The sequence below is a fragment of the Betta splendens genome, chromosome 12 (assembly GCF_900634795.4).
Source record: "Betta splendens chromosome 12, fBetSpl5.4, whole genome shotgun sequence".
NCBI lineage: Eukaryota > Metazoa > Chordata > Actinopteri > Anabantiformes > Osphronemidae > Betta > Betta splendens.
The window spans coordinates 3,725,001-3,745,415 of NC_040892.2; the positions used below are offsets into that span (position 1 = coordinate 3,725,001).

Here is a 20,415-nt window from a genome sequence, read left to right on the forward strand (position 1 = left end):
CATACCTCTCTGGGTATGTGTCCGTGGTACCAGCCGTGGCTCCGGATGTCGGCTGGGCTCAGCTTCAGCTCCTCCTCCAGCTCCTTGCGCAGCTTCTCGGGGGGAGACTCCAGCAGGTACTTCTCCTTGGAGAACTGCAGGCAAAAGGGCGAAAACAAGACGTCAACGATGTCGCATTTTGCCTTTAAAGCAGGAAATAAAACATAAAAGTGTGTTTTTAACAAGGCTGAAGACCAGGATTTCAGCTCGGGGGTGCTTAGTGAATACACACATTTATATATAAGCAGTATTACACACACTATAATACACACCTGTGCTACACACGGCTACACTGCAGGGAAGCACACTTACATCCAAGAAACAATCCAATCGACCCTGACCTGATTACTAAGAGGCCGAGAGCGTCATCAGAGAGCTCTCATCGCTCCCGCGTGAGGCCGAGCCTCCGCTCTGGAGCACGGTCACTCTGAACGGACTCAACGGGAGCCTAAAACACAAGCGGCCGCGCTCAGACACAAACAAAAGGATCAGATTTCAGATTTTAAAGCTGGGGGGCATAAGTTGAAAGCAGACGCCACTGACTATTTATATTTATATTTAACTACAAAGGCTCAACAGTTGACATGTGTTTGATGAATCCAATTGTTTAAGTCTGTGGATGCTTTGCATTAACATGCATGTTGACATGGCTTCACGCGTCGCATCCACTCAAGTTCCATTTGCCTGCTTTCGAAACAGGAAATCCCGCGGCGGGACCTCGATGCGACGCGGAGACACCGTGGAAAGTGTGAGTTCAGACAGACGGCGGCGGCGGCGGCGGCGGCGAAGGAGCGCGACGGCAACAAACAGCGGCGGGAAACGAATCCGCACAGGAATAAACAAAGAGGAAATCATCTCCACTCTGCCAATATGAGGAGGAATGAGACTGGAGACTGAAATAAACAGTAAACAGGCCTGTCGCTAAGGCCCCGTCTCTCCTCCTAATATTTTCCTTCAGTCGCTCGCCCGCGTCCTCCTTTTGCTCAGTGTTTTTCTCTGGCACGAGCGTTTGCCTCTCGCCACCGCTCATCCGTCTCCTTTTATAAAGTTTCACTAAGTTCTTAGTGTGTGGTTCAACGCGTGTGTGCGCGTGTGTGTGTGTGCGCGCGCTTGTGTGTGTGTGTGTGTGTGTGTGTGCGCGCGCACGTGTCACAAGGAGCCAAACAATCGATCTTATCGCCTCCAGGTCATTGCGAGATGAAATTATTAACTTCCTCCCCTGCTCGCCCTTTTCTGCTTCTCCTCTCCAAACCTCGGGGGGAGATGGAGGAACATGGAGGCTCACGCTCCCAGATTAGATTTCAGGTGTGTGAGTGTATGTATCTGTGTGTTTGTGTGCGAAGGGGAACGAAGGCCAATAAACGAGCAGAGGGGTCAAGTGTGCAGTTATTGCCTTTTCTTGTCTCTGTGGAAACCCAGGAGAGGCCGATGCAATGATCTGGTCTCTCTCTTTCTATATATACGAACGTATATATACTATGTGTGTGTTTATAGATATGAAGGGAACAGGCTGAATGTTAGAGGGCTGTTTATAATGTGATTCTTAGAACAGGCTGACAAAAATAGACACACAATTAAAAGTGATTTGATGAAGACGGACACACAGTGAACATGTGCACATATTAATGCGTCTTCATCCCCTCACGACTTCAAGAGACTTATCCAGAACGTGCTTGCTTTTGTCGGAAGCAAATGTGTGACGCAGAAGGAAATAGAAGAGCTCGGCAAAAGGTGAGAATAAAGAAGAGGAAATTCCATTAGGCAGAAAGATCTCGACTCAAGGCGAACGGAGAAAGCACAATGGGAGTGCGTACAATTAGAGACGCCCATAAAGACCAGTATGATGTTACTGGTATTGTTACGCTGACACTCTCATACCCCCACTAGGCTGCGTCCTTGGTTGCCTTGGCAACAGCTCAGCGTGCTTGTTGGAGTTGAGTAGTAAAGCATTCACTAAACTAGAACTAGCACTGTTAATTCTGCTTCTGGCATCAGATTGACTCACACCAGTACATGCAAAAGTGTATATGAATACCTGTCTTTCCTTAAATGACAAATCTAACATGTTTTTATTACCATCACCAATATACAGTATACACTAGTGCTTCTGTCTGTGGCTTTAGTTTATTACCAATCTGGTCTTTTTATGTCTTTCTGAAAACCATATGTACAGTTTTGCTTCTGCTAGCGTTTCTTATACAAATATGAGAACATATACACTCATTTTACTGTATAATTTCATGATTAGGATTTTAGCTGTTTGCACTATTTTCCATACAAAGTAGAAGAGGCAGGAAAGGGAATCAAGCACTCCAAATATCAGCAGGCCACCTTATTTGTTTAACGGTTATTTCCTGAGGGTTTACGAGTCGCAGCCATGAGATGATATTAGATTCCAGCGTCTGCTGAGTCCATGGGCGCGGGAGATGTTTAATCAAAACAAAGAGACCCGCAGATTTATAGAAGAACAGGCAGCAGCAGACACATCAGAGACGGGCGGACGAAATAGCCAGCATACATAAAGACGGAGCATCAGACATTGAGGAAGGCACGGAGGCAGACAGACAACAGCAACTCATTAATGTGGAGAGAGACAGACACGCAGACAGACAGGTAGCCCATTAGCAGATGAGAGAGTTTAGGCAATTTAGCAGCTGATGCAGGACTTTGCTTCCCCAGGGGAGCGCGAAGGAGAGTGATTGGTGTGTGTGTGTGTGTGTGTGTGTGTGTGTGTGTGTGTGTGTGTGTGTGTGTGTGTGTGTGTGTGTGTGTGTGTGTGTGTGTGTGTGTGTGTGTGTGGCACCGTTAATGGACGCCGCTCTATTTTGGGTGAGAGCTGAGTTGGAGCGAACACAACACCAGGTTAGCAGAGATAAGTTGGAATAAAGCGAGCCTCGGACGTATTCATTATCGTCCTCTCCCCGGACGGTCGATGCAGAGTCAGGAAATAGACTGAGAGCCGCGGAGGCGTGCACACGCGTGCACGTGAGTCACCGATGAGAGCAGCGTGTGGTCCATCGCCTCATTTACGCCGGCATCCGGTCGAGGCCCCTTTTCCTCCATCAGGCCATCACGGTTCAAACTGACACTGCTGTCGCTCAACATGAGTGAGTGGGAAAAAACAGGCCGAAATGAAATGAAAGAGATGATAATGTGGAAAAAGTCTAAGTATATGCACATATTTATACATATATTAAACCCATAGTCTTTGTAGCAAATTGCCTGTGTGCGTGTGTGTGTGTGTGTGTGTGTGTGTGTGTGTGTGTGTGTGTGTGTGTGTGTGTGTTGGTATCTACTCCATCACTTCATCAAGTTTGCAGACGTGCAGTACTACTTCTTTGCAATTCTAATAATGCAGCGAGTGAAGACTATTTTATCTAAACATGGATTTATGCTTCTAAAGCAGTCACGCAGTCGTCTCATCCTCGCAGGTTACACAGCAACAGGTCCACGCGACGAGCAACGCGGCCGCGCCGGTGGGAAACACGGCCCTGAGCAGCGTCGAGGGACGCAGCCGAGAAACAAACAAGCTCCAGAGCCAGGGCATGGATGGCAAACAGAAGAGAAGGGAACCGCTGACGAGTACGGGACCGAGTGGAGTGAAATAAGGTCTGTGGTTCCGACAAAAGAGGAAAAAAAACACCAACAAAAGAGAGGAATGCATTCAAAGCAGACTGCAGCCCTCAGATCGGAGCTCATGTCAGAATGCACCTTCTTTCTCTTGGAGCTCGGGGCTAGCCTCTAACCCGGTTGCCATGGTTACGCCCTAAGTGTCGGTGGCAGTGGGGGTGGGAACCGGGCTGGGTATTAGGGCTGGGTGCACACACACACACACACACACACACACACACACACACACACACACACACACACACACACACACACACACACACACACACACACACACACACACACACACCAGGTCAGGGGGCCAAACGCAGAAGCGTCTCATCTCCTGGGGGGAGATGAGGACCAGGATCATCACATAAAGACCCTTGAATCCTCCTATCTCCTCGTACACCCCTAGACACGCAGGCCTCCACACATTGAGGCCTTTTATATATATAAATATATACGTCTGCGGCCAATATCGCCCCTCTCCAGATTGTTGTAATCCGTCTGTGCCCTCCAGCCTGATTTCCACTCCCACAATGACACTGGTTCACACAGAATAAGAGTCTGTAAAACACGGAAAGCGATACGAGGGAGCGCTGCTGAGGTCGCACCCATCAACGGCGTTTAAATAAAAATAATTAAAATGATTTCACATCCTACGAACTAATACGGACCGACAGCATTGAATAAAACACTAGGTCGTACTTCATAATGCGTGTGCCGTCTCCAAACCGGAACGTACAGTACCAGACGCTCCAAAAGCGGCCGGGCACAAAAACAACCGCGTGGATGTTTTATATGACGGGAACACATGAGACAAGCAGCTCATCCCTGTAGACCCAGAGAGTGATGACTGGTACAGAGCCAGACAGAGTATGAGACTGATAGCGGTGACCTTCCACTGTCGTTTGCAATGAGCATCACCTCCGAAGAGACACGCACACACACACACACACACACACACACACACACACACACACACACACACACACACACACACACACACACTGATACTGTACACAACCTGCTCAAACACATACGTACGAGCTGTCAGTCAGCGTGGTGTCAGGGAGGAGACCTCCTGCAGCGGGTGACAGCTGGTGGACAGGATATGACATATACCTACACTCCCACGGAGGCTGCAGGAAGCGCAGCGCCGCCCCCCCCCCCCTCCCCCTCCTCCCCCCCGTGCTCTCTCCATCAGCTCAGCCTTTATCTCCTATCGTCCTTCTTCCCGTGCCGTCGCAGGTTATCGCTCCCCTTCTCCGAGCCCTGTGCTCAGTCTCACGCTGTCGCGGAGACAATGACGAGGCAAATCTAATATTTGCTTACATAATACAGGGAAACGCAGTGAGTGTGAGGACACAACAATACGGGGACACGCTTCCTATTCCTGTATCTGTTTCACCTTGAGATGAAATGTGAGATTGCTTCATCACAGATGAATTTGCATTTGCATCTTCACTAACATGTGGATTGTCCTTTATTGAATCCAGGCAAATGCTGCGTGTAAATAAAATATGGAATATATTAGTGTTATTACAAGGCAGCGGCTTCTCTGGAGTCTGAGACACACAAGCAGTGACTTCCGTTGCTCACAAAGCTGTGACGACTGGAAGAGACCTTTATGAGGACATCGCTTTTATCAGTGTCACTTTGTGTATTATGGGGCCTGAGCTGCTGTAAGAGTCTGTTAACACATAGTAAATCTAGCGAGTGAGAACAAATACGATTTGCTGTGTCACATCCTTGAGGAGAGTAAGAACTGAAGATACTGCTGCTGAACGTCTCTCATGATAATCGTCTGCAGCTCGACTCATTGGGTCAAACAGGGTTTAACAGCAGCAGCCGAGCAGAGTCATTTCTGCTCCCTGGTTACAACACGCCCGGCCATTTGTGATCAACTTTTCCTTCACTTCTTCTCAATGGAGCCAACTCCTCTCTCTCTCTCTGTCCTCGTCTCACTCTGCCATTCATATTTTAGCATCCGTTCCTCTGCGATTCACTTCTGTTCGTGCTCTTTGTTTTCATTTCCAAGACGTTGTAACACAGCTCCTCTGTTCCTCTGTGTGTGTGTGTGTGTGTGTGTGTGTGTGTGTGTGTGTGTGTGTGTGTGTGTGTGTGTGTGTGTGTGTGTGTGTGTGTGTGTGTGTGTGTGTGTGATCTGATGGCTCAGGGGTCAAACGTCATCTCTGCAAATCTTGTGTTTGCCCTCAATGGAGCAACAAAATATCTAAAAAAACAGAAACCCTCCACAACATTCACTTCTTTTACACAACAACAGACGCACAACACTTCCACACGCACGCTGACATGTCGGTACACACACTGGAGCGCACAGCAAAGAGCGGAGGAGACGTTAATGATGTCTGACTATTGAGTACGACTCCTGACTGCACGTCTCTCCCCCGTCTCCCAACCTGCGACTCCTCAACTAAACAGGCCTATAGGCGTCACACAAACACACACACAGACACGCACACGCACACGCACGTCGAGAAGCAACAACCGTTCCCCCAAAGCTAAGATCCTTCTCTCCTGCAAATCAACACACGACCAACAGGAACACGAAAACAGCAATTATGTGAACGCTACACGGGAAAAAACAAACACACACACTGTTCAACACAAAAACACATATATACATAAGAAGGAACCGACTAAAGATAGAACTTCAACCCAGACTCATGCATAGGTCTGTTACAATGACTCCTATTAGCTTCTTACGAGGTTCTACATGTTTGAATTAATTTTCATGCATGCACACGCACACGCACACACACACACACACACACACACACACACACACACACACACCCACACACACACACACACACACGCTTACTGTCGACTCAGCAACGCCGCATCCACAGATGCTGTTGCCATGGTAACCCCATCCTCCACACGCCCCAGCTGGCGTTTCCCCCAGGGAGGAGGAGCGCGCGGGGCGTGCGGGGTGAGCGCGTGTGTGACACGCAGAGGGTAATGTGCCCCGTGTGAGCCGGGCTCCGCCACGCGCAGCGAGGCGCGACGGAGAGGAAACCACGGCGGGTCCAAAGCTCTCATCGCACTCCCGCCGTGCGTGTGATTGCGTGATCGTTTGCAACAATATCCCAATAATATTAAAGTCATCAGTTTTCCTTCGTGCTCGAGTAGTTCACCCCAGACTGACGTCAGACAAACCCCCAAATCAGGTTTGATTCAAGGACGGAGCGGGAACGCTGCAGCTTGAATCAAGTTCACCGCCGAGAACCAAAACCAGAACCAGAACCAAAGTCCGTCCTGCATCAAAATAATTCAAATCTGATAGTAAAAACCGCAGCAGTGGTTGAAAGGAAGCCATGACGCCGCCGCCGTCGCCTCAGCATCCACTCAATCAGCCGCTCTCCGCTGTTTCTATTTACACTCATTACAGCGTGGGACCTGGCCCGCCGCCAGCGCGGCTGACAGGATCTGTGACAGGTTCAGCGCTCAGCGGCCTTTTCTGCTTCCAGCTGCTCGCTGTGACTCACCACCGCGCCGCCGCTGCACCCACCCAGAGAGCACCAGCCAGCGAGAAAGGCAGGAGTCAGCAGCGAGGTCTATGACATCAGCGAGATCTATGACATCAGCATGACATCAGCATGATCTATGACATCAGCGAGATCTATGACATCAGCAAGATCTGTGACATCAGCGAGATCTATGACATCAGCGTGACATCAGCGTGTCATCAACGCTGTGGATGATGCTAGCAGTTTGCGTCAGAATGTAGCAGAATGCGGGTGGTGGTTTAAATTTTCATATTAAAACACCTGCACCAGTTCTCATCTAACAGTGCACGTTTGCTTATCTTCGCCACAGACGCTGCTGCCAGTCAGTGAAGCTGTGAAACAGCTGGCGGCGCCGCCTCCACCTCACACCAGCACAGTCTGTGCCCGTGCGTACGCCAGATCCAGCGACAAACAAACACACAAGCGTCTCCCTACTCAACTCCACCGCCGGCACCAGAACCGCACAAATGGATCCGCCTCGTTAACCCCCGCTGCCACATCTGGACTGACTTGCTGCATTTCCACCCTCTTTTCGGAGCCTCTCTCGTCGCTGCGGTTCAGCTTCTAGACCTCGTCAATCTGACTCATCATAACGCTATCCTTGGCTCCGCTGCTTCATTTTTCCCTTTACGTAAACGCGCTCTGCTCTCTGCTCTGAACTTGTGCTGCTCTTTGTTCCTCTCAGGCCCTTCGTCATTCTGTGACGCAGATGCCAGAGCTGGAAAGGTTAGCGATAAGCTCACGAAGGAGGATTTGCTCATTTGGTCTTTTCTAACTAACGTGTACTTCATTATCCTGTCTGTTCGTCCATTGCCGACCTCTTCCTCCTCTTTTAACTTTACCATCAGTCCCTCTTCAGTGCCAGTTCATCTCAAGCTCCGTCTCAGCTCTTGCTCCAACCTGCCATCTCTCACCACATATCATTCTCCTCTCCCTACACGCTCCCTCACTGATCCAGTCAGACGGCTCCGTCGTTGTGTAGTTGTTTGTGTGAGCACTGATGTCATACAACAGCAGAGGCTTCACCTTCACCTTCCATCAGCAAAACAAGAGAGGCAGAGGAGAGGAGGGAGTGACGGAGCGGATGAGAAGGAGAAGACATCACACAGCAGGACAGTGTTACAATGTACAGTCTCTATAATATCTTCCATGTTATATGTGCGATTGTCTGTTGCCATTAATTTTGCCTTAACTGAAACTATCTATGACAACCAGGCCCAGCTGGGACTGCTGAACGACGCTCCGGGCACTTTCTCATGTAAACACACATCTAACCTTTGGTTTTGGCAGCTTAGAGAAGAGCCTGCGATTGGTTGAAACGGGGGTTGAGAACTAATGTTCTAACACAGATGCTGTTTCCCAATGCCTCACTGTGAGGTCATTACAGTCATTATGGCACGCTAAATCAGTGTCCACCGACAATTACCAACAGCTTTCATCAGTTTGGTGTCAATATTTCTTTAGGAAGGCCGAATGCATCCACTCACACACTCACTCACACACACACACACACACACAGACACACACACACACACACACACACACACACACACACACACACACACACACACACACACACTTTCCCCTGAGGGCTGTGGGGCTCGCTGTCATCCTATCCTCTGCAGTCGGAGCCATTAATGGCTAATTAGCAGGTTTTTGGGCTGAAAGGTCATCACACTGATGGACGGAAGGTCAAAGGACTCATCAATACTCTGCTAGCGAAAACATACACGTTTACAAGACACGCCTTTGGTTGAAATCATGCGTGAATTTTAACACATTGCAACCGCTCAGATACAGCGTGCAACGATCCATACTTGCAATTTAAGCAGGCGCCTCCTGCTGCCATCTATCCAGGCAGTGACAGGTGGGGCTGGACAACCACAAACCCACAGTGCATTTCCCCAATGCAGTTAAACAGGAAAGGGAGTTAGAGGCAGGCCGTGCAGAAGAGGAGCAAATATATCTACACATACGGTAAATATTAGTACATATTATACAGCAGGTCCATGAAAAACACATCATGCTTCACACCATAACACTACTTATCTCGCTGTGTTAAAGCCTGGTTGCCACGGATACCAACACATATGGTGACACAGCATCTAATTAATTAATCAATGACTGACAGGAGGGGAGTAATCTGCTCCGCTGACAAGAAACAGGATGTAAACACAAATATGGACATTGTAAAGCACTGTCACAGCTTTGGTGGGTTTTTCTTCTTTATTATTACACACGCTTAATTGCATTCGTGTACGTTAATTATAACGTATTATCAAAACGTTGCATTGCCCACACTGGTATTAAGGGATTAAGCTCAGGCTTTGAACAAGACTCGAATGGGATCAAATCCAGGAAAAGACTCGCTCTTAGTTTCGTGTCCAAGAGAAAACTACGCAAAATAAATGTAGTGTCCAAATTCTGTAATTGGAGCCACATCATTTTTAAAACAGTGCTTGTTGAGTGCAAATACATTGAAACATGTGCTTTGATTATCTAGAAATTTAGAAATAACCGTAATAACTGAAATACCGAATTCGTCACCGTTGCTGCTTACACTTCTTATGTCACAGCAGGGAAGTGCATCATGATTATCTACCACTCAGTCACTGTGACATTTCACTCGGCAAACAATCGCCTATCGACTGGCTCTGGAACCTGACACGGACGCTTCACCTGCACCGGCGGAGGCGATGATGATGATGAAACCGTGGGGGTAATGAGGACAACAACCACAGAGAAACAGAGGCGGGACAGGAAAAAGGCAAAGGTTATAGAGAGAGGAGGAAAAGCTATCAGCAAGGGAAGGATGAGGAGACTGTCAATGACTGGATGGAGATGAAGGACAGTTTGATCCTGTAGGTGGAACACGGATGCACACGAGCATCTTTATCTCCCTATTGCAATTTCACACACACTCTTCCTTGTCAGCCGTCATCATGCAGACCGGCGAAAAGAAGCACGCCCTAGAGCTGTGATGCCATTGGCCGGCAATGATGTCATCTCTTTCTGGAGGTTGAGCAGCGAACTGTACAATTGGCTGGCTGTGGGCCCGGCAGTGGGAGAGCGCTGCTGAGAAATCAATTCCATTCATACGGAGGCAGCAACAGAGCTGGCGCGTGTGTGTATAAATATATATGCGTGTGTGTGTGAGAGACCACTCCCTACGGAGACACGCAGGCAGCGCTATAGGGTCCCGTTCATCATTCAAGACACAGACAGCGCCTGCTGTGAATGGACACACACACACACACACACACACACACACACTGGAACTCAGCTTAAACATACACTATCAAATATGCAAGTAATGAAGCATGCACACACACACACACACACACACACACACACACACACACACACACACACACACACACACACACACACAGCTGCACATGCACAGCTGATGGGGGTTGGGAGGCCTGAGATGGGTGTTGTCTCCTTGTTGTTAGCGGGCCGTCGTCATGGCGATGCAGATGGAGCCTTTTACCGCTAGCTCCAACTGTCACTTCGCAGTAAACTACACAAACGCACGCGCTCACGCCTCCTCGCCGATCCGCCACATGTGCACACCTTTCAGCAGCGGCGCCGCTTTCAAGCCACCGAGGAGGAACAGGAAGCAGAGAGGGCCTCGCTTTCAGCGTGTGTGTGTGTGTGTGTGTGAAGGTGTGAGCGTAAACACTCCCATGAGACGCACCAGGCACGCTCCTATAAGAGAAGCTCCAGGGAAATTAGCCTGTGATAGCCTGTTACAAAGTGCTGAACGCTCACTTCCCCCGTTACACGCCTCACCGTACCCTCCTCCACTCACGCCCTCACCTCCCACTCATCACCAAAACACCTCCTTTTACACAATGATGTCACTCGTGGGCTTGTAACTGCAGCTCTACCAAGACTTCACGTTTGAACACAGGATGTAAAACATCCCTGCTTCGACCGCGATGATGTCAGTTTGAGATGTGCTTATTAGGAAAATCATTTCCGAGCTGTAGGACGTTCTTTGTCTGTGCCTCATCCATCATTATGTTATAACTGTGACACAGAAGCAACCGCGATCACTGAATGAACTGGATTCACTCAAACCAAGCGTTTGAGTTATAGGTGTTTCAGCATGTGTGTCCACGCTGCATTCTATTAGCAGTGTGTTAATTAGAACTAAGTCATTTGAATTGAATTATGTTCCACAGAGCTATCAGATATCAATGTGTGTTTGATCTTTATCTTCATTCAGGATCACATTAAGTCCAATCCGCTTCATTAACAAATTAAAGTGTGTTATTGGTTATAAAAGCGCTCAGGTTCTGTCAGGCTCCCTCCATTCCACCTACACAGTTCCTCTTCACTAACGAAATGCAACGGCGTGTATAAGTATGTACACATACATAAGTAAATGGCTGTGTGTGTGTGTGTGTGTGTGTGTGTGTGTGTGTGTGTGTGTGTGTGTGTGTGTGTGTGTGTGTGTGTGTGTGTGTGCGCGCACGCGCTTTGCTTCTCAGCGGCTCTCTGCAAATCACCCAGGACGTTTTAACAACCAGGGTCCTTTTCATGAAGGGAAACGATGCACTGAAAACCCCACAGAGGTCCAGGGCCTGGTCCAACGCTAACACGCAGTGGGATTTATTAGGAAGCGTAAAGTATTACAGAGCAGGACCGTGTGAGGAGAGTAACAATGACATTCTATCAGATTGCATTCATTGAGCATCATTTCAAACAGAAGGCTACACTTTTCTCCATCAAACAATGGGCACTGAAGACCTGTGCCTCTGCACGGACGGCGATTTGGCTCATTCGGGGGAACTGAACCTTTAAAGCTGCAGCCAACACAATGGCCTCTGGGCTGCGTGAGGTCAGCGGAGGTCAAAGATGAAGGCGGCACACAACGGCTCCTCCTTCTCCTGCTCCCGCCGCCGTGACACACTCCCTCCTCAGCTGTGGCGTCGCCCGGCATGTGTGAGTGTGGAGCGTGCGGATCCACACACGCACACACACACACACACACACACACACACACAGACTCCGCCCTTGTCTGTGCTAAAAGATGCCTGTGAATCTTGGACACTTTATTTCCCTTAAAACACGTCACATTAGAATCTACAAATGAAGATTCAGAGTAAATATCACTTTCGAGGCCGTCAACCTACGTCCAATGTAAAATGAAGTTATCGAAAGCTCTCTCACAATCTGACTGGAGCACAGGCTGTGACCGCTGCATCTACAGAGGCCACGATAGAAAAGCAAAAGGGACGAATCCCCGGAGCAATTAATGGAAGAGCTACACCTCAGCTGTTGGGACTGGAGGAGATAATTATACCAGAGTTAACGGGCGTTTGCAGGCAGGTCTGGTTAGAATAATCTCTCCTCCACCAGTCTCTGCGTGAGGAGTCTAGACGGTGATTAAAGGCCGCATTCACCATGGGCTCATGTCCTCATGTTATTCTGTTTCAGAGCTTCCTTCTATCATGTCAGGAGAGAGAGCACATGATTACACGGAGCACTCAGATGGAAAAGCTCTGTGATCCTACCCTGCAGCTAAAAGCTACCATACGAAGAGACCCCTTCGCTTTTTTTTGTTGTTGTTGTCGTTTTCTGCCGTTCCGCTTATTTGCGTCGCGCTCCTCGCTTTGCTAATCCACACATCGCCCGAAGACACAATTCCTATTAGGATGTACTCACACAAACAAATGTCTCAATTTATTTATATTGGACTACAAATAACTGGCTGAAGCCGACACCTGATTGCTCCTAATGGTTTGAAGGCTGGTCTCGGTTTGATATGGGCTTTTAATGTGTAGGATTAACCTTGTGGACAAGTTAACATCATTAAACAAGAGGCTCAATAAACCACTTGCCCGCACGTTTTTCTCCTCTTCAGGAGTCTAAGCTTTAAACGATCAAGTGTCTTCGAGTTATTTGTTTAACAGCGGTCTCCAGCTGAAACACTTCGCTCTCAGTCAGCGCCGTGACCTGCTGAGACACGATGAAAGCTGCAAAACACACTCGATGCTTCCTTGAAAGCGGGGAGGACCTTGTTGTGACGCTTGTGCTCTCGAAGTCATTATCACATATCACGCTGTCCCCCGCGCGCGCACGCCTTCCAGGAAAGAACCTGGAAGGAGATCCTCTGGAGGAGGAACGGCACTGGTCGTCTGGCTAAACCTTTCCAACGCCTCTGCCAGACTATTAATAAGTGCTCGTACTATTTTCACTAACTTTAATTCATGCTTAGCGTATGAGGCGCTCGTCTGCTGCAGCCTGGCTGTTATCTGGGCGGACGAGGGTGTTTGGCAACGCCTTCACCACCTGGTTTCTCAAACACGTTTAGAGCGAAATGTCAGAAGAGGCGGGAGGTGAAAGATCCGAATGAATTAACTGAAGAGTGACTTTTAGAAGCGTTTTTAGTAGAAGGACGGGAGAGTCATGTGACGCAGCAGAGAGCTTCCTCCTCTCCATCTTCATCAAACACTCATCAGAAAAGGTGAGAAGAGACGCATTCCCTGTAATACAGCATCCAATATGGGGACTTGATGATTCACTGTGGTAGAATCCAGATATTACAAGGCAAAAAATGGGCCCAGCGCAGAGACGTGAATGAATCAGACAGTCATACATCCATAAGACACACACACAAACAGCTGACACACACACAAACGCACAAACAGCAGGGATTGTTGCTCATTACTGCCAAAAAACATCACAGCGCTCTAATGAGGATGTGGATTCTGGAACAATGTAGCTTCAACACACACACACACACACACACACACGCACACACACACACACACACACACACACACACACACACACACACACACACGCACGCACGCACGCACGCACACAGCTGCCCTTCACACTCTGAGCCTGCAGGGTGTGACAGGCGGCAACGCCAAAAGAGGATTTGTGGGGAAAAGCTTCGGGGACGAGGGCGAAAGGGAGCGAGAGAGCGAGATAGGAGGAGTGGAGAAGAGGGGATTACATGGTGAATATTTCAATACTAAAACATACCAATTGGCTTGGACACACACACACACACACACACACACACACACACACACACACACACACACACACACACACACGCAGGCATTAGCTGAGCCATATCTTCTGCTACAGTAGCTCAGCACTAACCAGACTGTAGGGTGATGGGTAAAGCTAATGCAAAACCACTGGGACCCCGGGGATCTGAGTGACAAGCTGACTGCGGGTTAAACTGCCGCGACCGATTAAAGCCACCGAGGCCTTCCCATTATACGATTCAGAGATCATATACCTCAAAAACTAAAAGGGGGAGGCCAAGATGCGTCTACCTGAAACTAATAGAATCTTAGTACAGAACGCAATAAAAAGGCTCAGAACTGACATAAAGGCAGTGACGTGTTCAATTTTCTTATAAACTGTGACCTGCTCTAAACAGGAAACATACATGTAGACGGGACGTCATTGCAGTAAAGCTGTTCAGCGTATTCTGTATCATCCACTGCTCCTCTGTTTTGATATTCTTCTATCGTATGAATTATTTACGCTACGAGTTTCAGGTTTTTGACAGAAGAAAATACTACACGTCTGAAACGCAGACTGTGAGTAAAGAGGTGCAGAGGTGGAGGTGGACGGCGCCGGCCCACATACGGCCGGGGCCCGGCTGCTGGTTGGCACCGAGGCTGCCGCACGCTGAGCAGGTCAGCAGGGAATTAGGCTGCGGCGGGGGGGTGGACGGGAGGGAGGGAGGCCCAAAAATGGATTAACTTCACACAAACAAAGTAGAGGAGGGGGATCGTGGATGTGTTTGTGGCCGTACATCTGGTTTTCTGGGGTCTGGGGGGGCGTGAGCTGATACATTGTCCCAGTTAGAGGCGTGGTGGAAGCATTGGGTTTAACGCAGACACAATGGTAAAGCTGTGCGTGCATGCGTGCGTGCGTGCGCGCGCGTGCGTGTGTGTTTTTCCACTGTCTGGACCCGGGGATCAAGTGTAATCTCCCTTCACTGACACGGCTGATGAGCGGAGGTCACCAGCGCCGTCGCTGTAGCTACAGCTCAGAAACTTCACTGAAGAGTTCAGCTGCAGCTTCGGCCACATTTGTGTTTATTGGGCGGTTTAAAAACAGAAAACTATAAAGGCTTCAATTCGCGCAGTGGAAGCGCTTTTACCTGCTGCAGTTAAACCACTAATGACCACTCATGAAGCAAAAGCAGCATGAACAATTCAGTGTGCAGTCATTAGTGGTGCCCAGACAACAAAGACACAGACCGAGTAATTACTGTCCCAGCAAAACACACATCATGTATAAAATGCTTATTTTAGGCTTCAGTGAAAAGCTTCTATTGTTGGGAGCCAGATGTTGACCTCTGGGTTCAGCATCGTGTCTTTCTTATATCTTCCTCACTTCATTCTATTAATCTCATATTATGTGTGACGCATCAATGAGACTTTTAAGGTGGTGGATGTGTTCCGTTAAAGGAAGTCAGTCACACGTTTTCTAATTCCACTGAGCCCGATGGTGATTTGCTCTTTTCAGATAATAAGATAAAGGACGACGGAGACGTGGGCGTCCGCGAGAGAAGCAATATGACTGTAAATATTAGACCTAATGATTAAAGCCTGAGGGCGAAGAGAAAGCGGCGAAACGACAGTGAATGTGCAGAACGAGCCACGATCAAAGCTTGTCTGGGGCGACAGACAGCGTTTGGGCCACATGGCACAAACACAGGCCACTTCTAATTAGAACACGCTGAGGAATCACTAGTGGACGAAAGACAAATAACACTGTGAGTAAACAAACCCCGGTTGCAGAGAATGAAGTCATTATTTTTTATAACAGAAAGGCTCCCACTTAACTCTCCCCATCGAGCAACTGCTAATTAATTTACCCCCCCACCCCTTCGCCACAGCCGCCGCCACCACACACGGACCCCACCACAGATTTAATTAAAATAACTTCATTACTGTGATCTCTCAAACACTTCACTCCAAACAAAAGCAGACGCTTCCGAATCCTGGAAAGAGCAGAGTCGAGGACGCGGCGGAACGTCCCGCCGCCGGAGGCGAGGTGGGAGCCGACGTAGCGATTAGCGGCTAAACCAAAACACACACACACACACACACACACACACACACACACACACACACACACACACACACACACACACACACACACACACAGCTGACTGCGACGAAACAACGTGGCACCGGAGAAAGAGGAGGAGAGAGAAACTTCAGCATCAAACAACTCAACGAGGTCGGATATTGGGTTTCGAGCCGCGAGCCAGAATTAGACCCAAGTGAAGCTGATACTGTAGGTTACTGTGCGCCTCGCTCCACTGCAGCCGTTACACACCTCACACACAGACCCCCCGCCCCCGGCTGCCTTCACACAGTCCATCTGACACCCGAGCACTGTTCAGCATCCACGATAGCATCAGTCTGCCAGCTCGCAGCCGGCCTGGCGTTACCGGCTGCTGGGACAGGACGGTGCCAGCCCACACACACACACACACACACACACACACACACACACACACACGCTCCAGCACACACATCACACACACGGACGCGGGAATGTGCAGCACTTTGCACGCTTGCTCACCTGCACCTGCATGAAGGATCCCCGGTAGAAGCAGCACGCTGCAGCCGACAGGGCGCTCCACAGACTGCACCTCTCCGTCATGGTGGGTTACACACTTTGCCTCCCCCCCCCCCCTCACTCCTCTCCTGCTGCCGGTGTGCGTCCCCCTCTGTCCGGTCTGAACCGCGGCCCCTTGACTACGCCTGTCCCGCCCCTGCCAGCCTCCTCGCCCGCCTAACAGCCCCTCAACATAGTCCCACTACTACAGAACCCAGGCTACGAGCTAAGCAGCTAACGCCACGGCTACAGCTCGCAAGCAGCTGTCAGCTTTCAGCGCCCAGATAGCCACTAACAGCTGCTACTGAGGACGGCGAGTGATACTACGGCTCCTGACATCTCCGGCGCTGCTCTCCCACACCGGCTCCGGCTCCGCTGCCTCTCAGTCAGTGCACTTGCTGCACCTCACGCGGCTGCTAGGGATTACCTCATTGCTTTGCTGATGAAAGGAGTGTGGGTGGGGGGAGGGTTGGACCAGAGGGAGGGAGGGAGAGAGAGAGAGAGAGGGTGGGAGGGACAGAGCTGTGGGTGTGTGTGTGGTGGTGGTGGGGGGGGGCACTGTCGAATCGCAAGCTGAGACCCCACCCACCCTCCCAACGACCCCTGCCTCGGTGCTGAGACAATGCCCACATGAGGTGGAGGGGAGAGGGATGATGAAGGGAGGAAAAAAGAGGGAGAAAGTGAAGTAAAGACGGGAGGAGGGAACGAAGAGGAGGAGGAGGAGAAGGAGGAGGAGGAGGAGGAGGAGTGCTGCCTCCCAAAGGAATCTAACCTTTCTTTTGCTATGAAAGGAACTCAACAGGGGCAGCCCATCGTCTTTCTCTCTCTCTCTCTCTCACACACACACACACACACACACACACACACACACACACACACACACACACACACACACACACACACACACACACACACTTGAATGCATATTCACACCTTTTATTTCCCCGACATGCCAACATATTCACACCACTATGCTTTCCTAGAAAAGCAGGAGCTTCTTGGCTATGGTAAAAAATGTGTGTGTGTGTGTGTGTGTGTGTGTGTGTGTGTGTGTGTGTGTGTGTGTGTGTGTGTGTGTGTGTGTGTGTGTGTGTGTGTGTGTGTGAGAGAGAGGATGTGTATGTGTGACTGAGAGAGAGAATATAATGATGTGTCTCTAAAAAGCCTCGGTGGCTGCAGCTAGACACCTCATTATAAGCTGAAACACAGAGGCAGGTGTTTCAAGGATAACACGGTGTGATGTTCATCGGCCCATTTAACACACACACACACACACACACACACACACACACACACACACACACACACACACACACACACACACACACACACACACACACACACACACACCGTGAGGGGAGGGGCCCTGCATCCAGAGGTCTGGGTGACTGGCATCATTGAGGACGCTTCGTCATGGCAACGCTGCCAGAGCTACGACAGCATCCAAGACTCTGACACTGCGTTAAGTTGCGTCTGCAGAGAAATGGATAAATTAGCTCCGTCCTCCTCCGCTCGGCCAACTTTGTCTCCGAGGCCATCGCTGCACCACCCAGACGCGCACAAACAGGAGCGGCTTCGCTAATCTCCGCCCTGAACGCGTGCCGCCGGGTCAGAAAGGCCGAGATGTGGAGCTGCGAGGCGCAGGACGGATTCATTAACCGCTGCGTCTCCTCTTAACGTAATCTCAAAGCATCCAGCGCTGGATTAGACCGATTACACAGTGGGGACACAGATAATCGCATAGGAGGGGCCCTGTGCCTTCGTCCCCTCAATCCTCCATCACACCAGGCTGAAACAATCATAACAACCAACGCGCTACATCTGGCAACCTGCGCTGAAAACTCCTCCATTTTCTCCCGTTTCATCTCACATGAGTCCGAGCTCTTGTCACTCTGCTCCTCCTCCCCCCCCCCCACCACTGCCTTCCCTGCTTCCATCCCTCTGCCCTTCCCTTCTCCTCCACATTCCTCTCCCTCCCGCCCGCTCGGAGGCGGTCTTCAGTTAAATATTAATTAGTGAGCCCCATCCCGCAGGCTGATAGGCAGCACAATGGAGAATCCCTGCAAGCATCGCGCTAATGAAAGGCGTGTGCGTGTGTGTGTGTCTGTGCGTGAGAGGGAGCAGGACACACTGAGATAGAAAGAGAGGAGATATGGACCAGGAGAGTGTGTGAGAGACACGGGAGAAAATGTTTGTGTGTGGAGATAAGAGGAGCCACACTGAGGGTAGATCTAGATTACATGTGCACACGTGTGTGTCTGCAAAACAAAGAGGAGGCTCCACCGGGGCTTCGGACGGACACCGAGCTCATGATCCGAGTGTGCGTCCGATTGTCATCGCTGTGTTTTACCGCGTGGACCCTGTTTACCATCTGGTTAATCCGCATCAAACGGAGACAGAAGCTCGATGCGCTGTGACGCACACGCAGGTGAAAACATGAATTCGGGTGTGAAACGGAGCAATTAAAAATCAGCATTAAAGTGAATAAACCCTTTGAAATGTGTTGCTGTGGCAACGAGGCACGTCTCAGGTGTGAGGGGAGCAGTGTGTGGAAAGGTCTCAGAAATCAATGGGTCATTATTCTCTATCTGTTGTTCTGCTTAGCGGCACGTTGACCTTGGAGAAAGTGGACAAAATAATAGAAACGCCAGCGCTCCGGCGCCTCAGCGGCCGGGTTTGAGGTTTAAGGAGGTAATTTATGTGACAAAACGCATCTTTTATTCTGCTCTGTTGTGTTTTATGAGCGATTCTAGCATTTATAAGACGATTTTCCAAAGCGTGTGCAACCGAGGTCCAGCCCTGAAATTTTACACCCGCTCTCATTTACTGAGGCGCCACGTTCACTCGATCTACTGCAACACACACACACACACACACACACACACACACACACACACACACACACACACACACCAGATTTTTGGAAATTCAAACCATTTGCATAATCAAACATGCAGTAACGCAGAGACACGCAGCTGAGCCCCCTCAAAGCGCCCGTATATATTTTTAGAGCACCAGTGTGTGTGTGTGTGTGTGTGTGTGTGTGTGTGTGTGTGTGTGTGTGTGTGTGTGTCAGGCCAGACGTGTTAATAAAGCTCATATGAAGAGACGGGTCCCACCCGCCTCCTGCCCCTCCCATCAATCTAACCCCCAAACCACTAAAGAGGACAGAAGACAAAGCGAGGGCTGCAGATAAAAACACATACGCGTCTCATTCCCACCTTAAACACCTGAAAGCACACGATGGTGGTCCTGAAATCCTTTTCAGTGCCGTGAAGCGTGTTAAAGCTGTTTACGTCTCTCGGTCAAAGTTAGAGACAAAAGCGGGAGACGTTTCGTGGCATGAAAAATGAATGAGGATGGATATTTCATGTTAAAGCCGTGAAGATGAAGCGATGGTCCTGAACGCTTTGGGGCATTTCCACCCGACGGCCCGTTTTCCTTCGGCTCCTTCACATCCCATCGCCCTGTTTGTTCTTTTTCTACCGTCTCTCCCTTTCATTCGACACATCCGCGTTTGTGCGCGGACACGTGCGCGGCCGTGCACGTGTGGCGCCCGCCGCCGCCGACCCGGGCCTTTCACATTAACACAGGGAACGCCGAGGCCAAC

The 20,415-nt window shown here is 49.7% G+C and overlaps 1 protein-coding gene across 3 annotated transcripts in view; it reads right to left on the reverse strand.

The window, feature by feature from the left end:
* sh2d3ca (SH2 domain containing 3Ca) overlaps positions 1–20,415 on the reverse strand; it is a 31,632-nt gene that overhangs the window by 6,694 nt on the left and 4,523 nt on the right. For 2 of the 3 annotated variants that reach the window (XM_055513431.1, XM_055513433.1), the window contains one exon: positions 6–134. In XM_055513431.1, coding sequence (XP_055369406.1) covers positions 6–134 — 129 coding nt within the window. Of the gene's footprint in view, positions 1–5; positions 135–16,769; positions 17,251–20,415 lie in introns of those variants that run through there. The other variant, XM_055513432.1, reaches the window with a different exon arrangement.